The 22,434-nt window shown below is 37.3% G+C and overlaps 2 protein-coding genes across 5 annotated transcripts in view; one reads left to right on the forward strand and one right to left on the reverse strand.

The window, feature by feature from the left end:
• The window catches only part of LOC116029205, a 15,561-nt gene extending 2,978 nt beyond the window's left edge, over nt 1-12,583 (forward strand). For 2 of the 4 annotated variants that reach the window (XM_031271111.1, XM_031271112.1), the window contains exons 2-15: nt 1,093-2,966; nt 3,063-3,488; nt 4,067-4,380; nt 4,482-4,855; nt 5,828-5,883; nt 5,958-6,065; nt 6,140-7,947; nt 8,166-8,271; nt 8,969-9,149; nt 10,302-10,369; nt 10,455-10,564; nt 10,652-11,491; nt 11,920-12,016; nt 12,156-12,583. In XM_031271111.1, the coding sequence (XP_031126971.1) occupies nt 1,103-2,966; nt 3,063-3,488; nt 4,067-4,380; nt 4,482-4,855; nt 5,828-5,883; nt 5,958-6,065; nt 6,140-7,947; nt 8,166-8,271; nt 8,969-9,149; nt 10,302-10,369; nt 10,455-10,564; nt 10,652-11,491; nt 11,920-12,016; nt 12,156-12,172 (6,369 nt within the window). In that variant the 5' untranslated portion in view covers nt 1,093-1,102 and the 3' untranslated portion in view covers nt 12,173-12,583. The remainder of the gene's footprint in view (nt 1-1,092; nt 2,967-3,062; nt 3,489-4,066; nt 4,381-4,481; nt 4,856-5,827; nt 5,884-5,957; nt 6,066-6,139; nt 7,948-8,165; nt 8,272-8,968; nt 9,150-10,301; nt 10,370-10,454; nt 10,565-10,651; nt 11,492-11,919; nt 12,017-12,155) is intronic. The other 2 variants (XM_031271114.1, XM_031271113.1) reach the window with 2 other exon arrangements.
• Nucleotides 12,584-14,593: 2,010 nt separating this feature from the next.
• Nucleotides 14,594-20,687, reverse strand: LOC116030277 (O-fucosyltransferase 29-like). Its single transcript, XM_031272477.1, has 9 exons — nt 20,177-20,687; nt 19,437-19,527; nt 18,638-18,714; nt 18,430-18,518; nt 18,127-18,316; nt 17,349-17,530; nt 16,759-16,861; nt 16,034-16,365; nt 14,594-15,491 (listed from the first exon to the last, which is right to left on the reverse strand). The coding sequence occupies exons 1-9, from the start codon at nt 20,420-20,422 to the stop codon at nt 15,134-15,136; spliced, it is 1,668 nt and encodes a 555-aa protein (XP_031128337.1). The 5' UTR covers nt 20,423-20,687; the 3' UTR covers nt 14,594-15,133.
• Between the last annotated feature and the right edge of the window lie 1,747 nt (nt 20,688-22,434).

The raw sequence follows: 22,434 nt of genomic DNA on the forward strand, positions 1-22,434 counted from the left end.
GGGGGGGGGGGGGGGGGGGGGGGGGGGGGGGGGGGGGGGGGGGGGGGGGGGGGGGGGGGGGTAAGTGGTGTTTTTTGAGAAATGTGGCAATTTGAGGGCAGATCTTTTGATTTGGGTGGGATTTGTAGTTTGGGAGTGGAATCTTGTGGAGATAAAAAGTGAGTCCATTGGAAGATGATAGCCTTGTTTGGATCATGTGAGCTTGCCAGAACAATGGTTTGGAGTGGTAAAGAAGAGGGGATATGTGTAATTTTTCATAAGTTCCATAAGACTTCATAGGTTCAATTGGGCGTTGGTTGCTTCTATTAGATGGAAGGGCTGAATGACAACTTGAGTAAAAATTGGACCGATTTCAGAATGAGGAATAATTGTGGGACCAAAGTACCAAACCTTTGATTCTCCCTTTCAGTTTCTTAAATTTTATTATTTCTAGTTGATACAATGCTTTGTACTGCGGAATGTATTGAGTCTGCTTAGTTATCAATAAAAAATGGCCTTGAACAATGATGTGGTCTTCCCTTCACCTGTGGAGCATAAATTTGTTGGGATCTTGAAACTCAGACCACTAAAAACAAAGGACTTTGAATTACTGAGCTGTGAGTGTATGGAAAGAAAGAGATGTTTCAAGTAACCTGAGATTGTTATATTGGAAAACTTCTTTTTTTCTTTTTCCCAACCATTCAGCTTGTAAATTGTCATGATGGATTTGCTTCTATATGGTTGGAATTGATATATTGTGGAAGTTGTGTTAATTGCATTCATTTCAGATCAGGATAACTTAGAATTTATTACTTAATGTTACATTGTCATTGTTAGGTTGGTAAGAACTGGCGGAATGGATTTTATAAAACGAATAATTTGAATTTAGCTGGGCTGGATCAAAGTTATAATAATAATAATGAAGGTCATTGCAGTTTTAGCTGTATAGAGACATTTCTTAATAGTGGAAAGGAAAGACACAAGCTTGAACCTGTTTCCTGAAAAATATGATGGCTGGATTTTAGGTGCAGTTAGTGTGCAACATCTTTAAAAATCGTTGTGATTGTTTTCCTCAGGTTTATTAGTTTATTTTATTCTTCTTTTTTGTTACAGAGGTACACAGATGGATTATGATGACAATGATTATCAAAGCCAGAATTTTCACATAGTCGGTGACGATAGCTCAAAGGTTTCTTCTGTTTTGTGCCCTTATGCTCTTCCCAAATTTGATTTTGATGAGAGCCTCCAGGGACATTTAAGATTTGACAGCTTAGTTGAAAACGAAGTTTTTCTTGGAATTCCTAGTCAGGAAGACAATCACTGGATTGAGGAATATTCTCGAGGAAGTAGTGGAATAGAGTTTAGTCCAAGTGCTGCAGAGTCGTGCTCCATCCCTAGGCGAAACAATGTTTGGTCTGAAGCAGCATCTTCAGAATCTGTTGAAATGCTGTTAAAATCAGTAATCCAGGAACATAATCTTCCAGTGGATGCTATTATTGAGGAATCAGATGCTGGCAACGAATTGGGTAACTTAACCCAACAAATAATGGAACCTAACCTTAGGGAGGATGATAAAGTAGATTACGTTAAAGATTCCAATCCAAGTGTACAACCTGATGAGTTTTCTAGGTCAAAAGAGACTACTGGGGCAGAAGTTATCCAAATGGCTTTAGAAACACAAGTGGTGGAAACATGTGCTTATGAGAACATTGAGAGCAGAGAGAATGATCAGATCATGACTGATGATAGGATACAAATTGAAGTGAAAAACAGTGATTCTAATAAAGTAGAAGTTGGCACTTTAGACAATGAAACGGTTAACCAAACAAAAGTAAATCCATCTGCTTCAGGTGTTCAAGTTCAAGGTGAAGAGTTCTCCTCACCTACTGTTACTGTAGGGAATTCTAGTGAATGGGATAAACAATCTGGAATTCATCTTGAAACTACTAGTGGATTACCTGATGATTTCTGTAAAGGAGCAGGGGACAATACCATAGTGAGCGAAGACACTACTATCAATGATGAAAAGTTAAGTGGGGTGGCATTTCAGACTGGTATTCCAGCTGCTAATAAGGATTCCCCTTCTAATGTGACTTCAGAGGTGGTAGGTGTTAACGGAGCTAGAGGTGAAAACACAATTACTAATTTGGGGGAATCTTCCAGTTTGCTAGGGATTTCGGACCATGATTTGTCCACTGCTGAGGTATGTAAGAAAGATGTACCTTTTGTTGAGCCTCCTAAAGACAATAAGTCTGACATTGTTGTATCGCCCAAAGCAACCAAAATCCAACACCAGTATGATGATTGTAGTATGTTGCAAGATGAGACTTCTGTGGCCTTTAAGAGCACAAGTGCACCTGATGGGCATGTTGCAGAGGTCAGAGAGGTTGAAGGCCTAGAGACCTGCTCCAATCTTGAGCTGGAGAAGTGTTCTGCTTTAAATATACCATCTGGAATGAGCAAGATAGCACAACAGAATACTACTGAGAGTTTTATCTCATCAGATCAAAGGCCTTCATTTGCTAGCTCTGGGGGATTGAGTGAGCCATTTGGACCACAAACTGAAAGCAGCATTGACCAAGGAGGTGAGTGTGACAGTATAATGGAGTCATCCACTTCTGCTGGAATTCTTGAGGAGAGACATGCTACTGAAGATATGAAAGGTGGAAATGTTTGCGTGGGAGCAGACAAAGTGGTATCAGGCATTGGACATGATCCTTCATCCCTTTCCAAAGCTGAATGTGTGCAGTTATATAGAGAAAACTTGCCGTCTGAGGTACCTGTTGGTGCATGTAATAGTGATCAAGATAATTCATCTGGTGAGAAAGGGAGAGCTATGCCATGTGCTGTTTTAAGTAATGAGGAACGTGATAAATCACTTGATCCCCAGATAAGGGTCGGATCCTCTTCTATCGTTGAAGAGCATAAAGAAGATGTTGAGATTACTTGTGCGCCAGAATTTGGCACTTCAGTACAGAACAAACAAGGTTCTCCTTTTCTACTAATGTAAACATGAATTACTTGTTTAACCAGTGATATTCACTTGTGACCAGTACTAATTGTTTACCGTTAATGCTTTGTAGCTTCAGCTGTTGAGGTGAAAGATGTAAACTGTTCCTCGCATGACACTGTGGATAATGTCAACTCACTTTCTAAACATAGTGATATTCCACCGGTGATGGCTAATCACCCTGAGCAAAAGCCATTGTCAGTCAAGGAGAGCTCAATGCATTCCGGTAACAAGGAAATGAATACTATATGCCCCAAAGAAGCAAGCCCATCAACATTGGGTTCATCTGTTCAAATGATAGTCAAGGCTTCCCATATAGGGACCCCTGTTGGCCAAGCAACTGCTGCTGCTGATGCTGGTCAAGACTGCTCCAAAGATTTGAAAATAAGAGGTGGGCAGCATGACTTGACGATGAGAGAGGGAACTTGTGATAAAACAGAAACTATTGAAAAGCATGAGGAAGCAAATAATGATGGCCAAGACTTGCCAAAACTTGGAGGTTACTCATTTCTGGTTTCTCCATTTGTTTCTAGTTTTCTCACTTAAATTAAAACATTCTCCTTCAAGTCTTCAACTGTTATGCACCTCCTGATATATGAATTGTCACTTCTACGGTTTGTCTATGTTCTTTATGGAGTAATGACTTCTAACTTTGTGAAATGAAAGGAATGACATACTCTTCTGTCTTCCTTGAGTGGTTTATAGCCGGATCAAATTTTATTCTTATGGGGACTGAAAGACAAGACTCTAAACTAGTAGACTAATTTGTAAACCAGCAGGTTTTGTTCTATTAATAATAAACTGATTTGATGCTTGGTTGCATAAAGACTAAAGAGTTGATATTAAACTAGAATAACATTCTTTTTGGTTCACTTGCCTTTTTGTTGGTTAGACACGATTGCATTATTATTAATGTTTCTGTATAGACTCAAATATTACCAGTACGAGAACTGCTTGTATTTTTGCTTTGAGTTACTGTGTTAGTTCAGTACTTAAAGGGCTTTTAGTAGTATTGTTCTCTTAATTGGGCTGTTCATGCTGTAGTGTTAAACTGAATTGTTGAAGTGCATCTTGCAGAGATAGGAAGTTCTGTGGAACCTGTTGCTCCTAGTCAAGTTTCTACTTCTGCTACCAATTGCACACAACCTTTGCAAACAGAGAAGAATAAAGAAGAGTTTGGCAATAGGGCTGCGGTTGAGAGCATCCCAACTCCTCAGGTTACAGATAACCTTGTTGGTAAAGTTCAGTCAACATGCATGAATTCTGGAGTAAGTGCTTCATCTAAAGAAGAGAGCTTAAACATCAAGGTCACTCCAGTGGCAGGCTCTTCTGAAGTAGAACCCAGCAAGGACATGCAGTCATTTCCCAGTAACAGATCTGAAGTACCAATGGTGCACATTTCTCCTTTATCTTTTTGGCTTATGTAATATTCCCAACGAATTATTTTCTACTAATTTGTTTTTTCTTTCTTGATTTTTATTTTCTATTCAAGGTTGGGGAAGACTTGCCTCTGATATCTGTTGGAGCAAATGCCGGTAAGGAAACTCCTCAGGTATCTGACCAGATAACGCCTTCTAGAGGCTCAAAAGCTGAGCGTAAAACAAGGGGTGGCTCCAGTAAGGCCGGGAGAAAAAGTACTAAGGGAAACCAATTGAAGGAAACCCCTGTCAAAGTCATAGAGAGGAGGGACAAATCACGTGTGGCCAGGGAGAGTAGTGGCACAAAGACCAGTGGTGTTGTTTCCACTCCAACATCCAATCTTCCAGATCTGAACACTTCCACTCAATCTGTATTGTTTCAGCAGCCTTTCACAGATTTACAGCAAGTGCAATTACGAGCACAAATCTTCGTTTATGGATCTTTGATGTGAGTCCTTGTTTCTAGTATACAGATTTTCATTTGTAAGATGGCAAGGAAATGGCAGAATATATTAAAAATGAGTATTGAGTAATACTCCCTCCATCCGATTTTTTAAGGGGTAGTTATGTTTACCTTGATTTTTAAGAAAACAAATAAGATGTGTGTTCTTTTCAAAATTTCCCTTCTAAAAGGAGGTGAATTTGGTCTCACCTAGAAAAGTTAAAAGGAAGAAGGGTAAATTGGAAAAAGTAAAAAGTTAGTGGTGTTTAAATTAATAAAGTGGATATTATTTTGGGACAGACTAAAAAGGAAAGTTGGACAAATTAAGTGTGACGAAGGGAGTGTATTTTTGTTTGCTTGCTCTTACACCTTGTGAAACATACCCCATATGTTCATGGGTCATTTGTTAGCATCCTGTCTTTCACCCCAGATAATAGGATCAATGGGTTTTGATTACTTGTTTGCTTCATTGGTTCTCTTATGATACTAGAGCATATTAATCTTTGAAATATAATGAAAAAGGATCATATGCTGAAGGTAATATTTATTGAATTGTAGGAATGATTTCATTTCACCTCTTACCCCGGGGTTTCCAATATAGGGTCTTGTTCCAAAGATGGCACTTTAATCCCTTGAGATTCAATTTAGAATTTCTTTTTGGTCTGCGAGAAAAAATATATTAAACTTATTTTCCATAGTGCCCCTTGTTCCCATTACTATTCTTTTAAGAATAGGAAAGTAATGTATCTTATTGAGGGAAAAATAGGAAAACACACATTTTTTGGTTTGACCAGGGTTCTAAGTGTACATTTTTCTAAACAAGAGGGGGTACACAGATTACTGTCTGAAAGCTTAAGTGGTTAAGTTGAAAAGTATCTCTTGATAATTACATATTATTAATTGAAATAAGATCCCCACATAATGTCTCTCATTTGGTGTTTGCTATGAGTAAATCTTTTGAAATGGTTGTTATTGCAGTCAAGGTGCAGTACCGGACGAGGCCTGTATGGTATCAGCCTTTGGGACAACAACTGGTTAGTTTATTGTTTTTTCCCTCATTTTTTAAAATGTCTTTATTGTAGTTGATGTTGGATACATCTCATTACAGATGGAGGGAGGGGCACTTGGGAGGCTGCATGGCGTGCTTGTTTAGAAAGGCATCTTGGGCCGAGATCTCATGCCATCAACACTGAAACACCTGTGCGTTCACGTTCAGGTAGCTATTTCTTCCTGAAATGTTTTGTTTTGTATAATTCTCTATCCATATCATTCTAAAATTGGGAAATGCAGGTGCAAAGACGCAAGATCAGGCAATCAATCAGGGTTTGCTGCAAAGCAAAGTTCTTTCATCAACAGCTGCTCGATCAAGCAGCAAGGGTTCTTCTACACCTATAGTCACTCCAATGATACCTCTTTCATCGCCTCTTTGGAATATAGCTACCCCCTCTGATAGTCGAGTTTCAAGTAGCGTAGTGAGTGGAGCAGTCATAGATTATCAGTCATTTTCTTCTTTGAATCCTTACCAGATCCCCCCTGGGCGGAACCTTGCTGGATACACTACCTGGCTATCACAGACATCTATACCTGCTCCCTGGGTTGCTTCTACACAAACTGCTGCTTTTGATATTAGTGCGCGTTTTCCTGTTTTGCCTATTACAGAGCCAGTGAAATTGACCCCTGTCAAAGAATCATCCGTGGCTGCTTCTGGAGGTACAAAGCACATGCCAACAAATTCCATGGCTCCTAGTGTACTTCCTGGCATCATTGCAGGGAATACTTCCATGGTTGACAACAAAAAGGCTCCGGCATCACCTGCTGATCTGAAATCTAGGAAGAGAAAAAAGCCACCTGTTACTGATGGTCATGGACAGATCTCCTTACCTGTGGCTCCAGCAGAGTTGGTCTCTGCCCCTAGCAGCAGTGGCTATTCATCGAAGAGTGTTGGATTGATCTCATCGGTGGGCAGAAGCCCGTCACAAACATTGTCTGCTCCGGTTGTTAGTAGTCACTTTTCTACATTAGTTGCTGTCACCACTTCTCCTAGCTTTGTGCCCAAGGGAAAATCTGACTTAGTCCCTGCTTCCTCTTTACTTGTTGATCACTCCAAAAGAGCAGAGGTTAATGTTGTGAGAAGGACTTTAACTCCGGAGGATATTAAAAACGTTGAAGAGTCTAAACTACAAGCTGAGGAGGCATCTGCACATGCTGCTGCAGCACTAGGTCACTGCCAAGGCATATGGATTGAGTTGGATAAGCAAAAGAGTTCTAGCTTGATGCCTGATGTTGAGGCTAAGCTAACATCTGCTGCTGTTGCTATAGCAGCTGCTGCTTCTGTCGCAAAAGCGGCAGCTGCTGCTGCTAAAGTTGCATCGGATGCTGCTGCACAAGTAAAACGGATTGTTGATGAATCACTGGTCTCAAGCAAAAGTGTTACAATTGAAAACAGTGCAGTTGCTCTCTCGAACTCTGTAAGCAACTTGGGGAGTGCAACTCCTGCTTCCATATTGAAGAGTGGAGATGGAAACTTTGTTTCTATTGAGGCTATGTCAGCTGCTTCAAGGCATGCTGAAAATTTAATGGCTGTAGTGAAGGCTGCAGAATTGGCTGCTGAAGCAGTATCACATGCTGGAAAAGTCGTAATAGGGGATCCTTTACCCTTGAGTGAATTAGTAAAAGCTGGTCCTGATGGTTTCTGGAAAGTTTCTGAATCCATATCTCAATCAAAAGATGTAAATGGGGGGAAATCTGATGTCAACATGGTTGAACAAGGTTCTGATGTTTTTCCTAAGCAGTCTGAGGGTCCATCTGTTAAGGCATTACATGCCCTGAAAGGTGGTTTGTCACCACATCCAGGAGGGACATCTGCTAATACCATAGCAGGGAGTGTCAGGGCTGAAGAGGGCATTTCATCTTCTATTCCACACGCTGATAAGGATATTTGTAGTAGCAAGGCTCCTACGACATCAGAATTTAACAAGACCCTTGAGATTTCTACTGGGCCAGAAATTGAGTCAAGGTCAACTTCTCTTCTTCAGGGTGACTATGAAAACATTGCAAGTTCAATGATAGACAGCATCAAAGAGGGCTGTCTTGTTGAGGTGTGTGTGCACTTGTTCTGACTTATAAGACTGTTAATTTATGTTTTTGTTTAACTGTTCTGCTCTATTTCCTTTACACTATCACTTTTACCAAGTGCAACAACACATGTTTTAGTTTATGTTGCCCATAATGTTTGTATTAGCTACTGTTTCTCACCAATAGTGTTTCGCCAATGGTAATGCTAGTATTTTCTGTAATTATTTTTCTCTGATAATAGGTACTTAGAGATAGCGGTGACCTTAAGGCCTGGTTCTCAGCCAATGTATTGAGTTTGAAAGATGGAGCTGCATTCATTTGTTACACTGAACTTCAATCAGATGAAGGTATGGCACATTTATGTGATTTGCACTGAAGGTGGATAGCACCAACATGTACTGTGGGAAACTGGTTTAAATATTGTTTTTCGTCCTCAGAAGGATCATATAAGAGTAATTTGTTGGCCTATTACAGTCCATCAGGTGATTGGGTGTGGTTATGCTCCTGAAGCCTTTGTCTTTGAGGATGTATGATGACTGTTTCACTGTGAAACTTTGGTAAAGAAACTTGATAAGCTTGAGTATGAGAGTATTAGTATTGCTAAAGCAACCATTTTTTTTTTGGGGGGGGGGGGGGGGGGTTTGTTTTTGTTTTTGTTTTGCTGTTTTCTAATAAATGAAAATGATAAAAAAGAGAGCAAAAATGCTGAATGAGCTTTACGTATATATGGGATCACTTCTAAGTTTGATAGATGCAGTGGAATCTGGTGCTGATGCTGATATGATCTCCAATTTTACATATAACTGCCAGTCTGATGCCTTGTAACTAGATTTATGAGTGCACTTTCCCACATCCACTTTTGCATTTCATGCAATGCATTCGCCTTCAGAAATAACTCACTGTTGTAGTTCTTGATGGCCAACACATGAGAACTTATATTTTTAAAGATTTGAGTTTTAGGCTGTTTTTGACTTTGGCATTAAAAGACATTTTGCAATATTGTGTTGTTTAAATAATTAAATCTGTTCTCTCCTCTCCTTTAAGGTTCAGGACAGTTAAAGGAGTGGATACCTTTACGTTTAGATGGTGAGGATGTACCCAGCATACGTATCAGCCATCCTATGACTGCTGTTCACCTTGAAGGAGCCCGAAAGAGGCGACGAGCAGCTATGAAGGACTATACTTGGTCTGTCGGTGATCAAGTTGATGCTCGGATGGACAATTGGTAAGTGCACATAGAGCTTCCACATTAGTGGTTAACATTGGTGATGTGAAGGAGAGAGAAGATTTGGGGATGTCCTGCAACTCTGCTTGGGGTGGTTTTTTGCGCGTTTCGCGCAGACTCTGCCCAGCCACTGCACACGCCGGCTAGCGCGTTAAGAGGCTTTTTTTTCCTCTCTCTCTCTCTTCTTTTCCTTCTTCTCTCTCCCTCCTCTCCCTCCTAATTGGCACCTCAAAAACCATCCCAAAAAACTCACTATTGAGGTTGCTCTTATCGTATTTAACATTTCCCAACTTCAAATCTTATCATTTTCTTCAAATTGTCAGCTTTGGGCTTTATGAAGTTCAGTTGATGTAAGAATGCAATATTGAACAATTTTTTATGTCCATCTATTAAACAATTTCTTATTGCTATAATTGAATAGTGCTTTTTTATGTATAAAATAAAACCAATAGAAACTTTATTCTACTAAATTATGGAGTAACACATGAGAAAAAGGTCATCTTGAAATGCATTACTTTTAATAGAGATCCACTCGTGCCTCACCTTAAAGCGCACATACCTAAGAACAGTTCCAGTTGCATCTACCCCTCCCCCTCTCTCCCAGACTGTCACACCTTTCTGTTGAGACCATGTTGATGCCATACATCCGTAGCTCACTCATGGCTTAGATGGTATTTTTAAAGCAGTGTACTAGTAGTTAAAGCCATAGTAAAATAATTTCTGAAGGATGTGTTCGTTTCCTCCTGATTGACTCAAAATTATTCTTGCAGAAGATGCCAAAAGAAATAGTTTTTCCTGATGAAAATGATATTTTGTCCACCTCAAGTTTTATTTGTTAGCTCTAGTATTTTATGTATGTGTTGACTGAAAACTTGTGTTCCGTAGGATAAATGATATGGCATCGATTCTACATAAGTTCATGAAATATCTTTGCCATGACTGCTTGATTCTTAGACGAAGGCATGGTTCTGCGCATATTCCATCCACATACCCTGCATAGTGTGAATGCCTTGCATATAAAGTCTGAACTTTCTGCAATTTTAAGTGTGACCTGCCTAAAAATTATTTCCAGACAGGTGCAATAGATGTCTTAGTTTATCTCAGTTCACTGTGAATAACTTGTACTCTTTCCACTTGTGTATGTTGTTTAAGCTGGAGAGAGGGGATTATTACTGAAAAGAACAAAAAGGACGAAACTATATTGAGTGTCAATTTTCCAGGTATGTTAAATTATATTTTCCCATTTCCAGTTGAACTTTAGTTACAATTGGTCATGTGATGGTTTTCTTTTGGATTTGTTTGCAGCTCGGGGTGATACTGCAGTTGTAAGAGCATGGAACCTCCGTCCAACCCTTATTTGGAAGGATGGGGAGTGGGTTGAATGGTCCACTTCAAGAAACGAGCCTGCGTTTCAGGTATGCATGCACATGGATGCTGTAACGTAGTTTACAACCCAAAAACCTCCTTTTCCAGTTTGACTTGATTGATAATTTGCCTTGCAGGGTGATACCCCAAAGGAGAAGAGAATAAAGTTGGGAAATCCTGCTGGTGAGACCAGCGGAAAGGCCAAGCTCTCAAAAAATATTGATTTTCCAGAACCTGGGACAAATAAAGAACCAAAGTTGCTCCCTTTATCTGATAATGAAACAATATTTAATGTTGGTAGCAACAAAGATGAGAATAAGCCCAGCACAGTCAGAACAATGAGGTCTGGTTTACAGAAAGAAGGCTCCAAAGTTGTTTTTGGCGTGCCTAAGCCCGGAAAGAAGAGGAAGTTTATGGACGTAAGCAAGCATTATGTTTCTAACTGGGGCATGAAGGACACCACAGCTAATGATTCAGCGAAACTTGCAAAATATGTGATGCCACAAGGTTCAGGAGTTGGTGGATGGAAAAATAATTCTAAAACCAATCCTAAGGAGAAGGAAGTGGCCGAGTTTAAATCCAGACCACCTAGATCTAGGAAACCACCCAGTTCAAGCCGGACATCAAAAGATAACTCTTTGACATCAAATCCATCAGCTTCTGGTGATGCTACTTCAACTGACCATGTGGTCAAGGATACTATGAGCTATGACAAGAACGAATCAGCTCAATCGGATTTTGTCAAATGCAATTCCAATGGCGAAGAAGCAGCTGAAGGACAGATGCAATTTTCTTCAGAGGATCTTCAAGCTGAGTCCACTAAGAAGGCATCAACATCGACAAACAAATCTGAGAAGGTAAACGCAGGAAATGTTACTCCTGCCAGTGGGAAATCAACAAAAGTTGAGGTGGACAAGTCAATTCCTGAAGTCATTGAACCCCGGAGGTCAAATCGTAGGATTCAGCCGACATCAAGGGTAGGTCTTGGATCTTCTTAACTTGTTTTTTGATTAGCTGAGTCTTGAAGCTTGTGTAGGTGGTAAAGAAACAAAATGGGTAGCTTTTTAGTAATTGGAGAAAAAAAAAAAAAAGAAAAAAAGAAAAAGGGAAATAGGACAAATGATTAGGGCATTAGAAAGCATCCAAAAGCAATATTGAAAGATGAGAATAAGAAAAGAAAACCTCTTGAACCCATTAGAATCTTTACTAGTTCTAGATCTACTAGTTTTCTTGAAACTTTTAACCTATTTTCTGGTCCTTGGCCCTTCAATTTCTGTTAGTTTGAACCTCTGAGTTAACGAGTTGGTCTTCATCATATCTAATGCTATATGTCAGTTTATATATTGTCCATGTATAAAAACCTTCTTGCTAACTCAACTCTCGTGGGATGCATTGTGGCTTACAGTTACTGGAAGGTTTGCAGAGCTCACTAATCATCCCAAAATTCCCATCTCTGTCCCATGACAAAGGTCAAAGAAGCCACCACAGGGGCACATCGAAAGGTATGTTTGGATTTTACATTTATTATTTTCCGAACATTCTCCTCTCAAGCGTTGGTTTCTTTTGCTTCTCCCCAACCAAAAGAGGGTGGAAGAAACTGAATTTAAGAAGTTTAATTCCCGAATGCACTTTTTGTAACAGGTAATACCCATGGATAATAAGCGCTTTTGGAATAATCCCATGCGTCCATAGAACCTCTGTTGTCTACAACAATCAGGACGCATAGTTTTGTATATTTGCTAGAGGCGAAAATTGGAGATGGAAAAAGTTTACCCTTTTTCTTTTTTGGTTTGTGCTTTAGGTGTTGTAAAATTTAGGCAGTAGGTGTTCATAATAGATGTTTACAAAATCATTATGCAATGGCTCGTCTTATCTTACTATATTAGGGCTGTATATGGAACTTGTCCAAGTAGTTGGATAAATGGTGCAGGAATCTGTTTCAAATGGTTTTTATATTGTAGTCTCTTGAAATTGGATAAGCCTTGCCAGAAGGCGTTGACTCAAGATGTATGCAACAACGCTCTTAGAAAAATTTTATCCTGAAGATTTGGGAAATCTGTTAATCAGCAGTTTGCAGTCTCCATTTATTTCTCTTTATGAATGCTTGCTGCTGCTGTTGCTTGTATGTCTCAAATTTGAGCAGCAAATGTTATAATAATATTAATAGAAAAGGATGACAGGACCACCATAGCCGATTATTGATACATGAAAGTTGCTTCCTCATTTCATACATTGTTTACAAATTCCTTTTTTTTTTTTTTTTTTGAAATATTTAATTTAATATAGTACATAAAGTTGATATATTTAAAAATTATATTAAAAGGTATTCCATGTATTGAACACAAACTCAAATATATATATATATATATATATATATATATATATATATATATATATATAGAGAGAGAGAGAGAGAGAAAGATAGAGAGAGAGGGGGGTGAGGTTCTTATGAGAACTAGCTTTCTCATGGGTTCATGAGAATTAATTTCATATATTAAAAAAATAGATTTATAGATGAGATTAATTGGGGATAAAAAATTTGTGTACATATTAAGCTTTGGGGATTATGCATGCATATTAAGCTTTTATATATATATATATATATATATATATATATATAATTGTTTGGGAGGCCGGGCGAGAATGAGCTGTCCCTATCTCGGACAAATCTCAAAAAAAAAAAAAAAAATCACAATCTAACTCATTAATGGGATAAATTGTCTATCCCTAGTTGAATTACTTCCATTTGTCATCTCTTTACAAAATGTTTTAAAGAAAGTAGGAAAAAAAAATTTAAGTTCAGCAATAAATAGGAAATAAAATGGAGGTACACGGAGACCATTAAAGTGTGTTGATCGATTTGGAGAAAGCTGAAGCAGGATGCAAATTAAAGGTGTGGCATGACACAATAAGTGATTTGATCCCTTCACGTTTGGAGCAGTCCATTATATATAAGCTACACCCAAAATCTACAAATTAAATTAAAGCATTTAATTTATTACTGGAATGCATGCATGCGAATCTACCTGTGAAAGATCAGAGCTGCTTAGCTTTTTTTGATAATAGAGCTGCTTAGCTTTAATTTGGGTGGAACCACATTCCACAGTAGAGAGACACATCTGGAAGCATGTTAACGCAAGCCTCACTCGACATACCCCTACTTGTTGGCCTATATGGAAATTAAACCCCCAAACAATCTTATTAATTTGGAGGTCAGACCAAGTAAGAGTACGTTCCGTTACGTTAGTGCGTGAACGAGCTGAGTGCCAATCAAACCCCCCATTGGCTATTGCTAGCTAGCTGCACCACAAACGATCACTCCCCTCAACTCTATCTATAAATTTAATGTACACTATTATATTATATTCCCACAAACTCAAACTGCTTATTATGCCACACATTACGCTACATTTGCTGCATTATATTGGCCCATCAAATTAAACAAGCATTACCTTGGGTGTTGGATAGAGCTCCGAGGAAAATACATCTTCAGACAGAATGTTTGAATGGGAACCTCCCTCATCATTCTTACACACCACCACTATTTGAATGGCGCCCCTAGATCGAGGCGAATTGCTCTCTAGGCGTCCACCTAGGCCGAGTTAACTTGCCCAACTCGGCAAAGTTAGTCGAGTTAACTCGAACAAATCAGCCTTGATAATTTTTTTTATTTTATATACATATCGCCGCCTACTACAACCATGCACGCCACACTTCTGATCATTCTAACACAGACCAACCACATTTTGAATCAGTATCTATTTATCACATACAAAAGATCAACGAACACACTGGCTAGAGCAGTGAGGTCACAAGCTGGTCCTCTTACTTGGTTATCTTCATTACCTAATTGTATTAAACACTTATTTGTATAAGTTTAAAATATCTATTTTATTTTCAAAATAAAATAAAATAAAATGAGTATTGGTTATACTGTGTTAAGTATTGCCAAAACGGGCTAGTTTGCCAAGAAAATCTCCAACTCACACCGCTTTGTAGTTTCTGCAGGCCTAGCCCCGATTTTATTTTTTTTTTTTAAATGTAGAAAAATAAAACAAAACAAAAAATAAACCAAAGGGTGATAAAAACGATCCTAGGACCACCACATATGATAAAATGGGTAAAATGTATAGTTCCACACTTCCGCTTTAACCTGTTGTGTTGCCAAACATTAACATTCAGACTGGAATGCAAAGGGTGTCTTACAAGATGAAGTCAGAAAGTAATAATCAACTTGCATAGCCAATGGCCCAATGCTGCTCTCTCTTTCTCTCTCTCTCTCTCTCTCTATATAGAAATCAACTTGCATAGCCAATAGCCAACTTGGAGCACCATTGATGAACCATAGCTTCCTACCGCCAGCATATGTTACAAAAAGGATGCGAGTATATATTTACGAACAATTGCAGCTGATCATCCATCAGTAGTTAGAATCTTGCTATGTACAGATCCAGCAATAATATATTATAATGGTAGCAGACAACTGAGAAGTAGGCTAAACTTTGACGACTCGGAGGATTTGTGCTAAGAGTAAAGTTGGCACTCCAAGCAGCAGTTTAGAAACATATGCAGGCAGCACTTTGGCGAAGCCAAACAATGTTTTGTAGTTTCCTCCTTAGTCAGTCAGACAAGGGATTAACGTGGTCACTCTCATCGAATACAGAGGCTGGATTTTCTCTCAAGTTTTCATTACTGAGTTTCTGCGAATTCCTCACACTGAGGTCGTCGCTACTGTATTCATAACTAGAATTCCGAGCACTGGAATATCTGAATGGTTTCTGGCAGATGCACGAGGCTGGATATTCATGGAACTCACCACGCCCTGGTCTCATCTCGTCTGGTTCTCCCATGAATCCTCTTTGGTATGATTTAACCTTTGAAGCAAATGTATCCCAATCCATCTTCTCTCGTTTCATGAATAGAGCACTAAGTCTTTTAGCATTTGGTCGGATGGTTCTCTTGTGCCCCATGTACCGCCTTGAGCATCAGTTCAATTGTTCAAAAGAAAATTAGTTTAGCAGGCTATCAACAGAGACCCAAATGACACGTAGACTAAATAGTTATAAAGAGTATTTATCTTTATTGTTCTTGAACAAGAATCCAGACTATAGTTATCATGCAAAAGGCCAAAGCCTTGAAAATCTCTTTAGTCTTAACCTCTAAACCCCCATTCTGAAGTGCTACTTCAGCAGTGCTTATAGTGGCAATTTATGACAAAAAAGAATCAGTTACTTCATCAGATCAGTGTTGATTCCCTCAGTATTCTATTTTTCATTTCTAAGATCAGTTCAGAAGAAAAGTGCATTTTGAAATGACTAAAAGGAAAAATATCTGAGACTCAAAGAACCAACTTGTTGACATTAACTGCTCAATTTCTCTCTGAAGTACTACAAAATCCTATCAGGGCAGCAGCAGTAGGGACTAGGGAATATCAACATTGAAGAACTTGGATAAAATCTCATTCATAATGAAAAACCTAAAAGGAACATCCAATTTACGAACAGTCAAGTAATTGTTACCTTCGACCAGCAAGGATCTTTGCCATGTTTCCATTATTGTTGGTGACAAAGACATCACTTTCCTCACAAACAATGTAGTCAATTGCAGCCATGCGGGAAGAATATGGAAGGAAAGGTTTGAGTTCTTCTTCTCCAGCAAGCATCTCCTTAGAATAAAAGTTTGGAAACAGTTCTCTTAGGGGCTGCAGTGTTTTTTCTCCGCCATAAATTTCCCCAGATGCAACATAAAGGTACGTGTCATTTTTGAATCCCAGTGCTCGCAGCATCAGACCTACTTCATGGGGTGTAAGAGGGCACTTCCCTCGCAGCCTCTCTTCATCAGGGCTTATTTCCTGTACAAAAATAGACAGAATTCTCAGATATCCAGTTTACGTAACTTGGGAGAAGAAATATTTTAATCTTATAGACATGCTTTGGTAATAAGTGCAGGCAGACTCTCAACTGCTGCTTAAACTATAGACCTATAGTGTACAGACAGCACAAGTAGCCATATTTCAACAGGTGTTGCTTAACAGGGGCTTATCACAGTTCAGAAGCTTGGCAGGATATTTTACCTTTTAGATTGGACATGTTCCTAAAAGTTAGAGAAGCTGAGAGATTTTGGAAGTACTATCCAAAATTTAACTTGGCATGCATATAAAACTTATTTAATGCACTACAATTAGCACGTCTATTGAAATGAACAATCTAAAAACCAAGAATTTTTTTTTGGCTTATAATCTTACAGGTAATGTATCCCATCGTTTCCTTATCTCGCCTAGTTCATATCTTTCTTGATCTCCCCCACCATAGTAGCATCCAGAAAATGCCAGCATATCAGGTTCAAACCTGTGACACATTTCAGAGAAATGGACATCAAATACAAGGGCCAACGGTGACGATTGTGAGTTGATGTACGAAGACAATTTGCACCAAAAAATGAAGTCTGAACTTTTCAAACTAACCATACTCTAATTTACTAAAGCAGATTCCAAATCCAATTTCTATATTTTGTGTACCTTAGATGAGCCTATAAGATTCTCCTTCCATCTATCATAAAAGTGTAATAATACTACCAGATGTGAGAGCATAATGCAGTTTTGACTGTTCTAAATTTCCATTGGAGAAATGGTTCAATCATTATCAAATTCAAATGATTAACAGCGAACCAAGAAAGGTTTAGATGTCAGCTATCAATAAATTAAGTAATTTTCATGAACTGAAAAATAAATCATAAAGAAGTTTAGTTTCAACTTAGAAGTAGTTGCTCTACTGAGACTCACAGGGAAAACTTAAGTAAATAGTTGCACCATTCAAAACAAAAAGCGTAGCAAACCTCAAATGAACAGCAATAAAACGTTTTTCCATCTTCCGCATACGCATCACAAGTTTTTGACCCATACTTCTAATGGGTTTGGTAAATCTTAAAGCATGATAGTTTACTCGGCAACGCAACCTTTGTAGCTCTTCATCAAGTTCATTTGTAAGCCGATAGTCAAACTTTGTCAGCTGAAGAACCTGCAATCATCAATTTTGAGGCTCTCTCTTAGCATAAATTTACCAAGAAACTCAATCCACCATTCAAGTCTTTCAATGTTTTCCTATGGTTTCACAGAAGACAATAGTGTTAGGTTGGCTTGTTAAAATAGTTATATAAATTTTCATTTAAAGTCAAAGCAGATCCTAGTGAAATAACTGATGCAAAAAGCTTTGCTCTACTCTGATAGCCTACACAAGCTGACAAGCTCATGGAAAATTTTAAAGTCCAAGTCATCATACCTGTCTTTTAGAACTAGCTCAAAAAAGAGACATTAAGAACCATAAAATAACAAGCAGATACAGATGACAAAACTTGATGAAGCTCAGTTCATCTACAACTTAATAGCATCATTAAACAAACACTCACACAAGGAAAACATCATTTCCATGAGCTATAGTTTTCAAAAAACCAGATGCTCCTTGGTAAGAAATACCTTGGTCACCAAGTTAAACAAGAAAATATTGTGCGCATACAGACAAAATTATTCTTTCCCATGCATAACAAAGCATTAGTAGTTCATATCAGGAATAAATAAAATAAAATCACCAAAAGCAGTGACAAGTTTGTCACTTACACGTCTTCTTATGAGTATTGGCAATACTTGGTCCAAATAATATTCTGGTTCTGACTTTCTAGGAACACGCATTGTATATGGGGGTTTTTCCATTGATCTCATAACCCTCTCTGGGACTCTTTTGACAATAGTTACATCTTTGGCAAGGTAATTGATAAACCAATTCACGTCGAATATGTTGAGAAAATCACTGCGTTTCAGGATTGTTTAAAAAAAATTATAAGAATATGCAGAAACTTGCTTCAAATCATCACAAGCATTGCAATGCATTTTTCCAAGTAAAACAGCACAATCTGGACTAACCTATCATCCTTCCAAAATGAATGATGATCCAACTCAGGTACAACTAAAGTTGCATTAAGAATTCTTGCAACTACCACTGCATCAGTTATCTGTAAAACAAAATTAAATTCAACAGTTGGAGTTAATGAGCAACTTAGGAAAAAAGTAATTTGAACATCTAGGACATATTTATTCCAAAACAAAAATGAAGATGAATGAATATGCGTACTCCAGTTCTTTGCTGGTTGAGCCCTCCACTAGTTGCAATAAGTAAATATCCATTTGATGATCGCTCACTAACAGAACCTACAGTTCAAATTTTAGCATTGCTAATTGTTAGGGACAATATTCTGGCCAAAAGTAAAACTATAGCCACAAATTATTGACGGCATTCTATAACTTTAAAAAAGAAAAGAAACAATTTGCCAAAGCAGAATAGGAGAACTAAGAACAAATTTAGAGATGAGTATACAAATTTTAAATAAAATGGCAGCTATATAAGTAATACAGAAATAGATAATTCTATTGAGATGACAATTCAAGCCCAACAACTACTTTAAAATTTTCATATTATTTAACTATACTGCAAAATGAAGGAAGGGAAATTTTCAGTAGAAAAATATACAAGCTGAAAATGCATGCTCATACAATTAAACAATAAAGATATGCTCACATCACTTTCAGTAGAAACTAGAAAGATTCAACCATTTAGCATTTAAGATATGATATACCATTCAATGCCACATATAAAAGTTCAAAGTAGAATTTAAAAATTTTCCATCAACCACCTCAATCATAGAAAAACTTTATTGCCTTTTTCTAAATCATTTAAAAATCAAACGTGTAAAGACCCAATCTCTATAGTTTGTAACAGATGTTAGAATTGGGCTTAGGTGTCAAACACTTAGTTTCAGTCATTCGACAAACAAAATGATACTCCTTAGTAAGTGATTATGGCTAAAAACATGAATGGTTCTATCTCTCACATCCAAGGACACCATGCAAGTGTAGTGGCATAGACAACTTACCCCCAAAAAGATGGCCTCTTTCACTGCATCCATAGTAAAATTTTGAATATTTTGATTTCCAAATATCAATCGGTGCACGAATACTCCTGTCCTACATAATATCAACAAAAAACATAGTTGGAGTTTTTGAAGGACATAAAATATGTACTCTGGATCACAAAGAAGATCAAGAATTTTGGATGCACATGCTAGTTCTGAGCATAGAAACTTTGCTTCACTGGAATTTATTGTTAAATTTATCAACAATGTTGAAAACTTGACCAAATATATGAAAATTCAACTATATTATTATATTGTACATTTTAATATATTTGTATTTTTAATTTTTTTTATTTAAATTCATAATAACAAAATTTTATCCTTGCACTGCACGGGTAAAACACTAGTTAATATATTAAAACAGCAATAATTTCCACACATTGAAATTGTATGGGTGGTTCAAAAATGAAATGATGTGCACAAATGGCAAAGCCACAAAGCAAAAAACTAATGCACTTTAGCTGAAGTATAGCTTTAGGTTTTCCCCCTAACAGGATGCCAAAGGAAATGAGACCAAGCATCATCTTGGACAAATGCTTAGCATTTTCGCAACACAAATGAAAATCTAACCCCTCAAATCCACAATGCAAAAAAATAACTCAGCCTGAACTCCTTAGTTTGCCTGGTCTGACATATTTCAAATTTCTGCAAGACTAAAACCTCCATAGACACTCAGAAACGACAAATAAGGCGTAGATTACCCGTCTGAAGAGCCAAGAGTGCTGAGAGTACCACTCGAGATTAGACGCGACATGGCCAGTGAAGAGCGAAATCAACCCCAAGGCGAAGAGCATCACCCCGCAGATGGCCGTCCACGAGATCGGCCGCCTCGACGAAGACGCACAGAGGACGAATAAATGGTGCTTCTGCCGATGTTGCACCGCCGCAACAGCAGCAACATTACTCAATGCCCCACCGCCACACCTCCATGCCTTGGCCACGCCCATCTCTACTCGCTCTAACTCCTCATGATCTCGCTGTTTCCTCCCTCATGTTGCCAATTAAACTTCAGCTCCATCCAATTTCCAAAACCTATTCAATAATATTCTCTTATATTTTATATATTGAATTAAATATTAAATATGTATATATGCACGCACAATTAGGTTTGGAAAAACCCTAATTTGAGATTGAAGTTTGAAAATTTGAGAGTGTTTGTGCGCGCAATGCTTGCAATAGACTGTGAAATTGGGGATTTTTCAGAGGGATCTGAAAATCTGAATGAAATTTTTAAATTAAAACAAATATCAAAATTAGTGGTGATTATGGGCATAAAACAGTAGTAATAAGGTGGCATTTTCTTATTTAATTTCCAATTTTAATTTGGATTTTACTCCGTATATTTTAATTGATTAAATTCAATATTTATACTTTACTCTTTTTTATTTTATCTTTCGTTTTTTTTATTGTTACCTATTCTAATATTATGTTTCATCTAGAAGTCACAATTCATGAAAATGAGATTCATTAACGAGTTGATATGATACAATTAATCTAAATAGGGACACGATTCGTTAAGATTATAAACGCGAATACAACTTTTTAAACATATTAAATAGTTGATACAATAAACACATTTACGGGTGTGTGTTGGAAATCATGAAAATAATTTTATTTACAGTGTTTGATTGCATTCTGAAAAACTATTTTTGTGTGTTTGGTTCATTTTCCGAAAAATGAGTAGAAATATATAATTAAATATTTTTATTATTTTATTTAAAATATAACAATAAATAAACTAATAATATTTATTATAAGTAAATAATTAAAAAAATAACTTTCCACGCTCTAGTTTCCGTCAGTGGTCGTTACTATGGTTTCCGCCAGAAACATAGCAAATCTGTTCTGGTTTCCGGCGGAAACCAGTCCGTCGGACTGAGAGAGGGACGACTTGAACCGTTTTTATAAAATAACTTCCGGATCCGGAAGTCATCTTTTGTAAAAATGTATAGATTTTCTGTGGTCAACGGAAAATGATTTATGTTGACCACATTTTTCGAATGTTGCCAAACACCCAAAACTCGAAAAATGATTACCGGAAATCATTTTTCCGGTTACCAGACACACCCTTAGTTTTCAAGTTTTGAGTCCATACGATATTACGTAGTATTTGACAGAATAACTTGATAAACTAATAAAGATATTCTAGTCAAAACACACCATCATAATTCTTAAAATGGTAAATTAATATCTAAAACTATAACATGTGCTAATTTTAACAAGTTAAGCAGTGCGAGTTGACACAAAACTTAGCAAGTTCTTAATGAGATGACATGTGAATGACTTTGGAATAGATACTAACTTGTTAATTTTCTGATCCAATGTTATATTGTGTAATGATTTATGTTGCAAATTGCCAATTTTTTCCAGGTATGAATTTAAATTATTCATTTTCGTCAAATGAAAAAAAAAAAAAAAACTTCATTTTTGAGAGAAAATGTATTCAAAGATTTTTACTCAAAAAAACATTTAATAATTTCATAGTTCTCACTTCACCCCCTCTCTCTCTCTCATTTAGTGGTATCAAATTAATGGTTGGGTAACCATCAATATAGTTATTATTTGAACCGGAATAACATGATTAAGTTAAAATATATAAGCGCAACCAATAGTCCAACTATCATTATACCGCATATCATTGTCCACGTAACTTTACCAACCGGAATGACATGATTAAGTTAAAATATATAAGTTGAGGCTCAAACCCACTCTCATCATCCATGTGGGAGTGTAAATCGGGACACCGGGTACCACTAGACCACAAGGTCTTTGGCACACTGTTTCTTTTAGTTAAAAGAAACTTTAAAAAAAATACACTTATTATATTTAGCAATGGTCATCTAAAAATATATATTCAGTTTGGTCGAACCAAATAATAAAAATCTTACCCTTGACCTAAAAACTCAAATTTATTGTAAAAAATAATTATAATAGATTTATATTCATGTTTTGAATAACT

The sequence above is a fragment of the Ipomoea triloba genome, chromosome 9 (assembly GCF_003576645.1).
Source record: "Ipomoea triloba cultivar NCNSP0323 chromosome 9, ASM357664v1".
In the NCBI taxonomy this organism is placed as follows: Eukaryota; Viridiplantae; Streptophyta; class Magnoliopsida; order Solanales; family Convolvulaceae; genus Ipomoea; species Ipomoea triloba.

What these genes read in the sequence shown, in the direction of transcription:
- LOC116030277 (XM_031272477.1), bottom strand. Translation starts at nt 20,422, where the DNA reads ATGGGCGTGGCCAAGGCATGGAGGTGTGGCGGTGGGGCATTGAGTAAT. An exon ending in TTTATTGCTGTTCATTTGAG is followed by an intron (nt 16,862 to 17,348) that starts GTTTGCTACGCT and finishes AATGTGTCACAG; the next exon opens with GTTTGAACCTGATATGCTGG. An exon ending in AACGATGGGATACATTACCT is followed by an intron (nt 16,366 to 16,758) that starts GTAAGATTATAA and finishes ATTTTTGTACAG; the next exon opens with GAAATAAGCCCTGATGAAGA.